Source organism: Prosopis cineraria, unplaced genomic scaffold (assembly GCF_029017545.1).
Source record: "Prosopis cineraria cultivar Desert tree isolate PC_DT_omini unplaced genomic scaffold, ASM2901754v1 PC10, whole genome shotgun sequence".
In the NCBI taxonomy this organism is placed as follows: Eukaryota; Viridiplantae; Streptophyta; class Magnoliopsida; order Fabales; family Fabaceae; genus Prosopis; species Prosopis cineraria.
Genome location: NW_026555341.1, coordinates 30,611,479 through 30,624,516, shown reverse-complemented (window position 1 = coordinate 30,624,516; position 13,038 = coordinate 30,611,479). Strand labels below are relative to the sequence as shown.

Genomic DNA, 13,038 nt, shown 5'->3' with positions numbered 1-13,038 from the left:
TTACTCAAATATATTATTTTTATCAGATTGTCTTCCTCTAGTAAATGTGGTTTATGGAATTGAATCTTGCCCGGATTGGGGTTCATTCACGTTAGTCGATAATATAAGATCTCTTGGTCTATCACTAAGCTCTATCAAGTTTAAGTGGATTCCAAGATACCTTAACAAAGCTGCTGACTGGATAGCTTGTGCAGCAGCAAAAGGGATGTGTTCCTTGGGCTGGGTCTCTAGGCCTCCATCCTCACTTGCTTGTCTCATGGATCGTAGTCTTGAAGACTCCAGGTTTCTTTGGACCCCCTTAGCTAGCTTTGCCTTTTAGCTTTTGTTGTTGTTTGTTTCGCTGGTCTTTCCTTGCTTTCTTTTTTGCTACTGTGTCGTTCTTGTAGTTCTAACTGTTGCTGGTTTTTCTTTGAGTAATAAATTAGGTTTTTTGATGGTCCAAAAAACAATTTACAGTGTCTCAAATTTGATTTACCTTCAATGGAAAGATACTTGTAAGTAACTAAAAAAAATATTACTAATATTTGATAAGTCACAACCAATAAATTTAATTGAAAGTTGTATCATGTAATAATACTCTAAAAACATACTCCAATCTTAAAAAAATAGACAACCAATAATCCATCAATTTTTACAATCCATTGCATCGATTCACACTTGATATAAGCGAAGGAATTTTCTCCTGCACCATTCGAATCTGGGTCTCCTTCTCCTTCTAGTTGCAAGCAATTAATTTAATTCAATCGCAGTACTTTACGAGGAAACGAAAAATATTTTGATGCAGCAATATTAGTTAACCATGGCTTCGATCAGCATTTATCGTCTTCACCTGCGTAATCACCATCGATACTATAGAAGCAAAACCAGCTTAACGATCATATAACTCCATGGCGTCTTCTTGGATTACCCGAACCTTACTTTGTGAGTAGTCGACGAGAAATGCTTCATGGCGGCGACCATGGTGGCCTCCACCGCTCCGCCTGGCGCTGCTACACCCTTACTTGATGTCTTCTCATCTGCACTACCTAAGTCACTGATGGAAAATAATCCATGAATCATGGACCAAAAAGTCAAGCTTTTCTTCTCAGCCTTATAACCCATCTTACACTCTATCAACTTTGCTCTCTGTTTCTGCTAATTCAGATATTGATTTCTCTGCGATTATATTCTGAGTTCACTAACTATGTATCCTTTATATATATATATATATATATAAAAGGTCCCTCTTTTCTTGATGAAAACGCTAAAACCGTGGTCGTGAAGTTTCTTAATATTTTCACATTCAAACTAAACTTTTGAATAACGATGTTGCTTTTTTGACACTCTTCAGTCAAACTAATTGTAAATTTCTGGGAATCTGCTTACTTTCTTTTCCCCTTGCTTCCTTAGTGTTTCTGCTTTGTGACTGATAAGACGAGGCTACCTGAGAAATGGCAAATGATATATAATTATATATCAAATGAGAAGTCAACAAACCAATAAATAATCGCCTCATCAACACATGTGGGACCCTTGTTAGGTTCTTTTTCATGTAACGCCTAATAAAGAGAGCTGTTGGTCAATGGAGGCAACTCGTTGTAAATTTTATAACAATCATACCATTCGTCACACGGGGAAAACATTGCATAATATATATTTTTAAAAATATTCATGAATTTTTAATTATTGTCCATATTATTTTTACATAATATTAAATCAAGAAATCAATTTAGAATTTTAAAAAATTCAACATACCTTCAACAAAAATAATATTTCTCATTTTTTTCAAAAAGCATTCAATGTTGAAGACTTTTGAAGAAATGTATATGATAATTGAAGTTACTTGAAGAATATTTTTAAAGATATGTTGAAAACTTTTGAAGAAATTAAAAGTGGAAGATTATTGAAAAGACATTAAATATATGTTGCAAAAAATATTTGAGTGAAAAAAAAAAGAGACGTATCAAAATACCATTAGATGGTTGGTGTGAGTCCCACTATATTTTGAAAAGTAAGAATAAAGTGTCACAATACTTCGCTCGCGTGGGACTTGCCATATGTTTTTAATGTCTCAAATCAATTTTAAATTAGAAGGATATTTTGGTAATTTTTACCCGAATTTAATTTCTTTAATTTGAAGGTGTTTTTTTTGAATTTTTGTCATGATTCTCAAATATTTTCATCTCTTGGTCATGTTGATCAAATTTCCCTTTATTTTTTTCTTTTTGGATGAAAAGTCATGCCATGCTTATATAATAAGAAATGTTACGTAAGCAGTCTATGCAAAAATTGGTGGAATATTATAATAATTATATTATATTATAAATTATGAAAAAAATTATATTATATTACAATAATAGGGTAAAAAAAAACAATGCATCCCTAAACTATAAATCAAGGAGTAGGGAGGTCTCAAATTTACTTACTGTATAATTTTTTTCCTCAACTTTTATAGAGGTAAATGTTCATTATTTTATGGTGATGGGATCCATTAGTTCAGTCACATGCTAGGTAAAAAAGAGCACTACCATATAGAGGTGAGTATTCGGTCGATTCAATTTTAATTTCTCTAAAATTGGTCAATTGAATTATATTAAAAATTTGAATTGAATCAAATCAAAATACAAGATCAAACTGAATTAAAATTGAATTGAATTATAATGATTCGATTTGATCGGTTTATTTGGTTCATGGGCTTTGATTTGGGTTTATAGAGTTTAATTGTTCATATATTCTTCTATTCAATTTTTTTCCCTCGATTTTGAAGGCCCAACAAAAAAATAACAATTTTATACCATAATTAAAAAATTAATAAAACTCAATACTATTACATTAAAAATTAAATTATTTATCACATTAAATAAAAAAATATTACTATCACAAGTAGTAGAAAGATGTTTCTTACTCACTTAGAGAATAATTTATTCAGATTTTCAAAAATATGAAAAAAAATATGCATAATTCAATCGGTTTGGTTTATTTGATTCAAGAATTCTCAAACCAAATTGAACCGATTAACTAAATTTTTTTTTAAAAGAAAACCAAATTGAACTAAAAAACTGAATAAATCAAATCAAATAAATAAAATTCAATTCAATTTTCACTTTTGATTTAGTTTTGCTCACCCCTACTACCACATTTACGAACCAATAAGCCCCACCCTCATAATGTAACAACAATTTTTCTTTACTTAATTAGCATTGGGAGATGTTGCTATGAATTCAAAAATTAAGAAAACAAATTACACAATAAACAAATTTAATATCTCTCATGTCATTCGATCTATAGATTAGAAGATAAGTTGTAATTCTTTTACCCATAATAAAAGAGTGTTTATATGAGTTTGGTATGTGTCTTGTTGTGGCTATTTCTTATTGGCAGCTAGTCGTGCCTCAGCTAAGCCAAACGAACAAGACTTTACCTTCATCAACATATACATTAGATTCAATAATTATGAAGGAACCAAAACGCATGCAGGTTCCCAGAAATTCAGTATATACTTTTGACTCAAGGGGTCAAAGGAAACATCATGTTTCAAAGCAAACTTGTTGACGACGGTTTTAATTAATTATTAGCTTATTCAGCAAGAAATATCGATCAGAAGTTTGTTATATAAAGGACAATTAATGAACCAAAATCACAAGCTGTTGAGAGCTTAATCAATATATCATTCAAGCTTGCAATTTCACAAAGATCGACGATGGGTTATAAAGCGAAGAAGAATACAAGCTTTTTGTCCCTGATTCGTAGACTATTTTCAGTCAGTTTTTTTGCCGGAGACACCAAGATGAGTAACAAGGCTGTGGCACCGTCGTCTAGTGGGGCGGCAAACGCCACCATGATCGCCGCCATGAAGCATTTCTCTATGCTTCACAAAGTAAAATTTGGTTAATACTTCATAAATTGGAGGGCATGTTTTTTTACCCCCTTAAATTTTGCACAGTTATATATTCTCTCATATTGAAAACAATCTTATTCGAGATGCCATCAAGCTCTTCCAACAAAAATTAGAATATTAATTTATTATGTTATAAGAGATTAGCTTGATTTTTTTCACTAAATCAGCTCTTGTTGGTTTTGGTTTTTCAGTTTCATACAAAAGTTTAGGTGACATGATTGATATACACAAGAATGTTTCAAGATTGATAGTTCATGTCAAAAATCACCTTCACTAGAGCAATAAAAAAATTGAATCAGCGAGAAATATCAACACTGTCTAGTTGAATTAGTGGTGGGGCTTCTCTTTGTTATTTACAAATAAACTATTGTCTCTGTTTCAAACGTGAAAATATTTTTATGCAACGCACACTTTACTGCAAATAAAACAATTAGGTGGTTAAGATTCCTTCCCCCCCGCCCCCCCCCCCCCAAAAATTCACCATTATTTAATACTAAGCATTAATTTTTTGTTTTTGATGAGATGCAAGTTAATTTGATATATTCTTAGAGTGAAAATAAAAAACTAGTTACCTCAGCCCAGCCTAGCCAAATGAAGACTTCACATATTGAAATATAAGATTTATTTCCAAAAAATGCCTCATAGTTGAAATAAGGATAAATTAGTTTACTAGCTGAAAAAAATATTATGCATAAAAAATATGGATCAAATTTTGTGTCTAGTTCTTATTGATATACAAAATGTTTATTATTAATATATAAGAGTTTTGTCATTGAAAATTTACAAACAATTTATCATTGATATAACATATATCATTGACAAATATAATAAATTAACCATACTGTAAAATATAATAAATATTGAGTTGTTTGCTTAGTTTGATCTTATAACATATGCTATAATTGCAAAAGTCCCTTCACATAAAAAAGTATTTGTAATATATAATTTATTATTTCATATATACTTTTAAAAGTAATTAGGATAATATAAACATAAACATATAATAATTCACACTATTTATTTTTATGTACTACTGCATGCAAAAAGGAATATTACTTTTAAAAATTAAAAGAGAAGCTTACACACACACATTATACGTAAGAGAAACTTATATCATTAATAATATATTTAAGATATTTGTTTTAAATTAAATTAAGATATGTATATCTTTTATATATTATTTATTTTACAATAAATTTTTGCTATTAATATTATTAACACATTAAAATTTACCTGTTTTGATTTGATTAAATAAAATTATATTAATTATATAGCATTAAGTTCATAAGTTTTCTCTTGTTATATATATATATAAAGAAAAACTTATGTACTTAAATTTATATATTTAAATGCTTGTTTTCAATTAAATTAATATATGTTAGTAATTTATATATTATTTATTTTATAATAAATTTTTATTATTGATATTATTGATTTATTAATAATCACAATTGTTTTAATTTCATTAAATAAAAATATATTAAGTATATAGTACAAAATATACAAGTCATGGCGTTGGCCATATATATAAGTTATGAGTGGCAGAACTCATTATTAACCCTAAACTGTTTGGTTGGAGGACCTGAGGAGATTTTAATGAATTCGATTTAATTTAAAAGAAATGGATAGGTGTAAGGTGAGGTTATGAAATTTCAATAAAAATAAGATGTAAAATAAAAGAGTAAGAAAGATTAATTAGAATATTTTGACTCACTTCTGTAATTAAAATCTTCAAATTTTAGAGCTAGATGAGCCTAATTTTTTTTTCTTAGAACCAAACTTGAGAATTCAATTTTTTTATAAAAATTAAAAATTTTAATTTTTCAAGATAAAAATTTAAATCAGCTAAAAAATAAAAGAAAATAATATTTAATAGTTTGTGTATTCAATTCAGCTTAAGCATTTTTAAGTTTGACCTAAGTTATATGCTCTAATTAGGGCTTTTTTAGTTTTATATTCTACTTCCGTTAAAAAATATAAAGCATTTTAAACCGAATTTCACTTTCCGATAAAATAGTTACCTACTTTTAAACTAATCCTATATTTTTATACTTATCTCTATTAAATCCTTTACAATAAATGTAAAGTCATTTATCAATAGAGACATTTAAAAAAAAAATAATATTTATACTTCAAAAGATTAAAAATACCTTTAATATTTAACTCTTTAAAAAATGCCTTATTTTTTTAGAAGAAGTAATTATTATTTTTATTTTTAATTGTTAAAGTTGATTGTTTATGTTATAAATAATAAATTTTATGAGTTATTTTAAGAAAAAAATAAAAAAAATATTATTGATTATTGACTATGCGTGAATAATTGCCCTCACGGGAGACACATGAGGCAAGCCACATGCTATCCTTCTCTCTCTCTCCTGTCCCCACTCTGCAGCCATTCCGTCACTCCGTCGAATGGGTCCTCTGTGACTCATCCCTCTCCAGCTTTGCTCCCAAGTCCCAACCGTTGAGGCTGGCACTTCAACGCTATTCCACCCCTTCTCGTGGTGGTCACGACACCGAACAGCCATAACCTTTTCGAATCCCCAATCAATTGGTCAATTCATCCAGGTTGAGCCCTCGCTTTCTTCAATTTTTTATCTGGTGTCACCATCTGGGCATTTCTGGGTTTCTGAATTTCGCCTTTTAGCTTTTGGGTTGATCGGTAGATTCCAAAGCAAATCTTGTCAAAATTTGAGCGAGGAAATTGTGCCCTGTTGTACGGAGAAGAATGAGAGCAGGGAAAGGGAATCAGGAGGAAGATGACTACGAGGAGGAAGAGTTCGGTTCTAGAAAGGAAGGTCCTTCGTCCGCGCCCAATAGCACTAACAACAACAAAGGTAGCCCTTTTCGTTAGTTATCATCTCGTTTTACGAGAGCGTTAGATCCGGTTATTGGGTATTTGTTTATTTGTACGAGGTCCTATTTTACTCGTCGATTTATTCCGTTCGTAGGCTTATCTCATCATGTTACATTTTTTTTTTTTGGAAAATTAATTTTCTTTATGTCCAGTTATCTTGTAATTTTAAACCACGTTGCAATTTCTATTAGTTAAGTGTTAATCTTATATTGACAATCCTTGCAAACTTTTGGCCGTGTCTATCAGAAAATCTGCATACCGTTGTTACAGAGGAATTCTGCGCTGTGACCTTTTCAGGTTTAGATTGTATTTGTTTTTCAATATGCTGAATATCATTGACATTGTTTTGGCATATATTGCAATTGATTATCGGTTTAAAACTTCAAGGTTTTATCATCAGAATTGTTAGGTTGCCTTTTTATGCTCTCTTACCCTGTCTGGGGAAAAAAGTGAGAGGAATTAACTTGTTTATGTATAAATGTATGTATCATGTTTGAATTCTTGGACAATTTTCTTTATTGTCAAGTCTTGACTAGTTGGAGCTCTTATGTTGGGATGCCTGTTGTTAAAACAGATACAAAAGCTATTGATAAGGCTAGTGCTACAAGATCAAAACATTCAGTTACTGAGCAGCGAAGGCGGAGCAAGATAAATGAGAGGTATGTGCAAACAATATGTTCTTTTGGGCTTTGGCATCAAGAGTTTGGTGGACCATGTGCAATATTCAAGTTATCAATTATGGTGGTGATTTCAATATTTCTCATCACCATATACTAATTATCCATTTAATTTAAATGACTATATGGTTGTGCTGAAATAGATAGGTTTATCATTGAAAGTAAATTTCTGTGCCTCTCAACTAAGCTCAACAGTCTTAAAAACATTAGACCTCAGTAAAATTTGTTGATTTTGTTCAGGCATTTAATTGCTCTTGGAATATTCATTATGTTAATTATTGCAAAAGGTTAAAAATGTATTGCAGGACAAAAAACAAAAAGGGTCAAAACAAGTTTCTTGTGTAGTTTGTGTAATTTTTTTGAGGTGCAAAGCATATGATATTATTGCCTAAGAATTGGAGGTAACAGAATTGTACATTGCAATAGAACTACATAAGCAGTCTATAGCACATCTTGGAATTTTTTCTCTCTTGTGAATTCTACTGCATTTTTCTGCTGTGGATTGAAGAATGTTAGCCACTTGCTTCAGATTCCAGATATTAAGAGATCTCATACCTCATAGTGATCAAAAGAGGGATACTGCGTCATTCCTATTAGAGGTATATTATGGGCCTGCAATCACCTAGTTATACTTGTTGGAATTGGTTGAGAATATATTCGTATTTCTGGTTGACTTATCCGGTTTTGTTTTTTTAGGTGATTGAGTATGTCCAATACTTACAGGAGAAGGTACAAAAGTATGAAGGCTCATATCAGGGTTGGGGTCAAGAGCCCACAAAGTTGATGCCTTGGGTAAAAGAAGATTCCTGTGATTGTCTACTGGTTATATACTGTTGACTTCATCACATGATTGCAGTGGCAACCGTGCTTGATTTTTAAAATGTTACTTTATGCAATTGATGAATGAATATAGATGAAGGATAGTTTTATCCTGTTTACATTGATTCTTGGTACCTGATTATTTTGTTTTTTAGTAATTTATGTTATTAATATATTATTTGTACGTACAAAAGCCTAGTTCTGTATAGTTCTGGAAAACAATTTCTTGCACAGCATTCTCTCTCTCTCTCTTCCTGATTTCATTGCTGAAAAATGTATATGATGATTTCATTTGAAGTTTTCGACCTTGTTACTCAAGAAGAGGAGACGAAAGGGAGATGACAGAACAAATGCAAATGTCTTGGTTAAATTTGAAAAATTAGCATTTGACATTTTTAAATTATCCTCACCTAGTGGGGTTGTTGTTGTTGTTGTTGTTGTTGTGACATTTTCAAATTATCTGATCATATTTTATGTGTTATACAATTTTAGGACCCGTTGTTCAGAATTAATGTGACTTTAATTAATAGTTGGAAGTTTGCAGCTTCTTATTATTATTCAAGTAGGAGGGGTGGATGGAAGAAGCAGAACTATCTAAACTAAATTGGGAAAACCTCAATGTGCTTGGCTCTTGGCTTTTTACTATATGTAAATGAGTTACCTATGATACTTGTATGTCATGCAGAGATGATGGCATGATGCTTGACCAACACATCTCTGAATGACATGTGAGAAGAAGAATCAAAAAAACAAAATGTAGATAAAAAGAAAGTTAAGAAAAATGTGGTAAAAAAAATCCAATTTGTCTTTATGTGTTTTCCAGTTCATTATTTGTCCAAAGTGCCCCCAGTTTATCAGAATTTCTCTTGCTCATAGATGTTATCTGATGAAGTGGTCTGCAGTTATTAAAATTCAATACTTTGTTGCAGTTCAGGTCAATTGTTTCTCTTTGGTTGCAGTTATTAACCATGAAAGATTCCTCTGCTTAATATTGGAGCTTGTTATTTCTTTATCATATTAGTTATTGGCTGGTTCTTAGTTTTCTAATTATGGATCTCTTGTGCTGGTTAAACTATTAGAGTTATTATTGTTCAGTTTGCTTACATAGCTTAATGTCACAGAGAAACAGTCACTGGCGTGTTCAAAGCTTTGGCCAACCTCAAGCTGTAAAAAATGGTTCTGGTCCTGTATCACCTTTTCCTGGAAAGTTTGATGAAAGCAACATTAGTGTCTCTCCAACTGTGCTTAGTGGCTCTCAAAATATGATAGATCCTGAACAGAGCAGAGATATTGTCAGTAAAACAGCAGAGAGGCAAGCTGAGTTAGAATGCAAGGGGATACCTCTGCCAATGCCTATGCATGCAAACATGTCTGTTCCTGTCAGAAGTGATGGTGCGCTTGCCCATCCTCTTCATGGGTCTGTTTCTGAGGGGCAATCAACTGAATGTCCTGCCAACAGTGAATCTCAGAATCCACAGGAAGAGCTGACAATTGAAGGAGGAACAATTAACATCTCAAGTGCATACTCTCAAGGGTGGGTGGTTGTTGAAAGTTAATAGTTTTCCTTTGTTCACTGGTATAAATATTTGTTGTGCCTTTTTTAATTTAATTATTATAAAAATATTAAATATGGTTTCCTTGTAGCCGACCTCCCTTTGTGGGATAAGGCTTGTTATTGTTGTTGATTAAATATGGTTTCCTTGTCATATTTGCGGGTCAAATCTTGATGGCTTTCTCTTGAGGTTCTTTATTTTAAATTTGCTAATCATGAATTCATCATCCTGATTTCATGCCCGTTCCACCACTTTCTCTTAAGTTATCAAATTTTTGATGTGATTAAGGAGAAGAGGTTACGAAATTGGTCTTAATGCATAATTGGCTTAGCTGATTGTTCCTTACTTTTTAAAAAGAACAATAAAATTTCTAGGATCACTGGCTGCTATTTATGAATTAGCCTTACAGCATTTCATCCCCTAGTTTCGTGTCACAGAATGGAAGTTGAATCTTATTGTGTGGGTTCTCTCCTGAGTTTGTTCAGTTGCCACCTGAATTTCATGGTATGCAAAATACACCTGTTGGAGAATTGGGATCATGTTAGTTTCCTCTTATGTTGAAGTTTAAAGTGTAATTGATGTTCTGAAAGCATCAATTGTGCATGCGTATATTGATAGGTAATTATGAACTTTTGGTTGTGGTATTGTGAGTATTTCAAGTGATTGGAGCAAGTGATATGAGCTCGAGATCTTTATTCTTCTGCACAAGTTCTTTTGATTCTAAAACTTTGTTGAATTTCCGGCCTGTAATGTTAAGTGGACTGAGCATGTGGCATTTGTTTTGCTTATATAGTTGATTTGTCAGCTCTAATAATAAATATGTAGTATATTGTGTGATGAACAGGCTGTTACACAATCTGACTCAAGCACTACAGAGTGCTGGTTTAGATCTCTCACAGGCTAGCATTTCTGTTCAAATCAATCTTGGAAAGCGGGCAAACAAAGGACTGGGCTGTGGGACATCTGCTTCTATGGTACTATAACTCACTCTTAGATGTGACAAGATTTTCATCCTATGGGACCATGTTTACATTTATGGACTTGCCTACTTGTCTTAGGAAGACAACATTAATATTTGATACACTGGTTTGTTAATGTTTTTTGTATAACCCTTTATGCATACCATTTTGATAGAAAATATTTATTTTTGTACAGGATACCAAATGAATATGTTTGATGAATATTAGTAATTGTTCTGACATATTTAGACTCTGATTTTTCTGACTTAGAAAATGGACCAATAGTCCCATAAGACACATTAAATCATGAATTTCAATATTTTTATTTTAAATTAGTGTTAGGACTTGATAGTATGCAAGTTAGAAGCACAGATTACATTGGAGAACTCGGTGTCTGGTAGGTTTAACAAGTTTGGGCTTTGGTAGCGAGGATGTTACTTGTTGTTTTTTCATTGTTGTTACACTGACCATGTGTGAAACATAAATTCAAGTATACATAGATTTAGCTATAAGGAGATGAAGGCTTTTTTATTCATGCTTCATTGCAATATGGCTTTGCTAAAAATATGTTGATAGAGCTGAAGAATTAGGAGAGATTTATATATCATTTCCTAGGGCCTATAACATAGTCTGTATGAAGGGAAATGGTGTAGGAAAGAGACTAAATAATTATCTTCCAGTGGACAATAGAATTACCCAAAGGTTCCGGGCCACAGGGGGAAAAAGTGATGTATGAATAGTGATTAGGTTCAGCTAGGATTATGTTCAACCTTTTGTAACTTTTGGGGCTTTAATCTTTCCTTTCGTGCCCCGGGGGGGGGGATTATTTTGAATACCGAGATTGGTGAGGAGAGTTCTAGCCTCTCAAAAGTCTAGTGTATTGGGGTGGAGGAAGTCATCTTTGTTCATCATTTTATCTTCTGCTTGGTGAGTTTGTGAGCGGCTTATGTCTATGTTACTGTTCATGAGTGTATTTTGTGCTGTCTCTGTAACTGTAGTTTAGGTGTACGAGTGTATGAGGGATATGAGTTTGGCGTGAATCATCATTATCCTTGTAATCAAAAATTATTTTCTGATTTTTGCTTGTTTTAAATTTGTTAGAGGAGAGGGTTCCATCATATGTAATAGGAGCAGTTGATCAGAAAGTGATAAGTAGCATATTTAAATAACTAATCTTATGTGGTCATGTTAATTTCTTACTCCTGTAGTCCTATGGTCATTAAGTTAGTTACAGAACCAAATAATTTACAGAGAAACGTAAATTCAGCTATATGGAGATGGATTGTTGGTTGTGACTGCCCAAAGTAGCACTAGGACTGGATCAGGGAGTGTTAATTAAGCATTTCATTGAAATTGAAATGGTTAATCAAATGAGTATATTAACCTTTAAATGGAAAAATATAGAAGGGGAAAAAGGAAGGTAAAAATGGTGAGTCTATTCTTCAATAGTCAAATTTTTACCTGGAGGATCCTACAAATTGTGCAACAACACTCCTAGTTTTACACGTAAAACCAGTATTTACTCGCTCCTCTACCTTTCTGAGGCTAATATTTCAATTTGTTGTGCAGCATCATGAGAATATCCCATCTAGCAATCAAGCAATACCACATTTTAGAGATGCTGGAAACGGGGAAGATACAGATCAAGCTCAGAAGAGGCTAAAAACGTAGAGAATCTGGATTCTGAGCCTCCATCATCATCTAGAGTCTCTACCTCCGCTTCTTCCCTCTGAAATGGGACATTTATCGAGGTCACTGTACATCCTTTCCTTTGGGCTTCTAGATTTTCACCCATTCATGTCATTTTAGAACTATACGTTTTAGGACTCATTGTTATTTGTGGAGATATTGAGGTTTTCTAATGTTGTAGGCATGTCATATATTTCAGATTGATTGGTACATATTATTTATTCAACACTGTTATTGAGCTTTTGGGGGTGGCAGTTTTATCCAATCTATTAGGATGATGCTACTTATGAAGAAGGGAGACTCCTTGTAATGCAGTAGCAGAGGAAGTGAATTTAATTGCAGAGAATGTCAATTTGGTAATTTTTCTTTTTTTTGACATATTTCAGTTTTTAAAAGTGAAGTAGTTGCGAGCTGAGTTTTCATTCAATTCCATTGGCTTGGAGGTGTACCGCCACAATAAGATTTGCCTTGCGTAGATGATTTTGTGCTCATAGTTTCATTAAATGGATAAAACCATTCCTCAATACAAGAAACACTTAAAAAAATCATATTTGAGACACATTCAAGCTCAAATTTAAAATACTGTAAGTTGGACATTTAACAGAAA

General features: G+C 32.3%; 1 protein-coding gene across 4 annotated transcripts; it reads left to right on the top strand.

The window, feature by feature from the left end:
• The first annotated feature begins 6,256 nt into the window (after positions 1 to 6,256).
• On the top strand, positions 6,257 to 12,791 carry LOC129321267 (transcription factor BIM2-like). 4 transcript variants are annotated; one of them, XR_008595968.1, is made up of 9 exons: positions 6,257 to 6,714; positions 6,981 to 7,031; positions 7,309 to 7,393; positions 7,941 to 8,010; positions 8,108 to 8,203; positions 9,352 to 9,764; positions 10,628 to 10,757; positions 12,312 to 12,493; positions 12,631 to 12,791. XR_008595968.1 is itself a non-coding variant. In XM_054966983.1 (9 exons), exons 2-9 carry the CDS (start codon positions 6,606 to 6,608, stop codon positions 12,411 to 12,413), a joined length of 1,056 nt encoding a protein of 351 aa, XP_054822958.1. In that variant the 5' UTR covers positions 6,258 to 6,445; positions 6,544 to 6,605; the 3' UTR covers positions 12,414 to 12,791. The 4 variants fall into 4 exon arrangements, 3 of the variants coding, with proteins under 3 accessions (XP_054822958.1, XP_054822957.1, XP_054822959.1); XM_054966983.1 differs by having other exon boundaries at positions 6,258 to 6,445; positions 6,544 to 6,714; positions 12,312 to 12,791; XM_054966982.1 differs by having other exon boundaries at positions 6,258 to 6,445; positions 6,525 to 6,714; positions 12,312 to 12,791.
• The last annotated feature ends 247 nt before the right edge of the window (positions 12,792 to 13,038 follow it).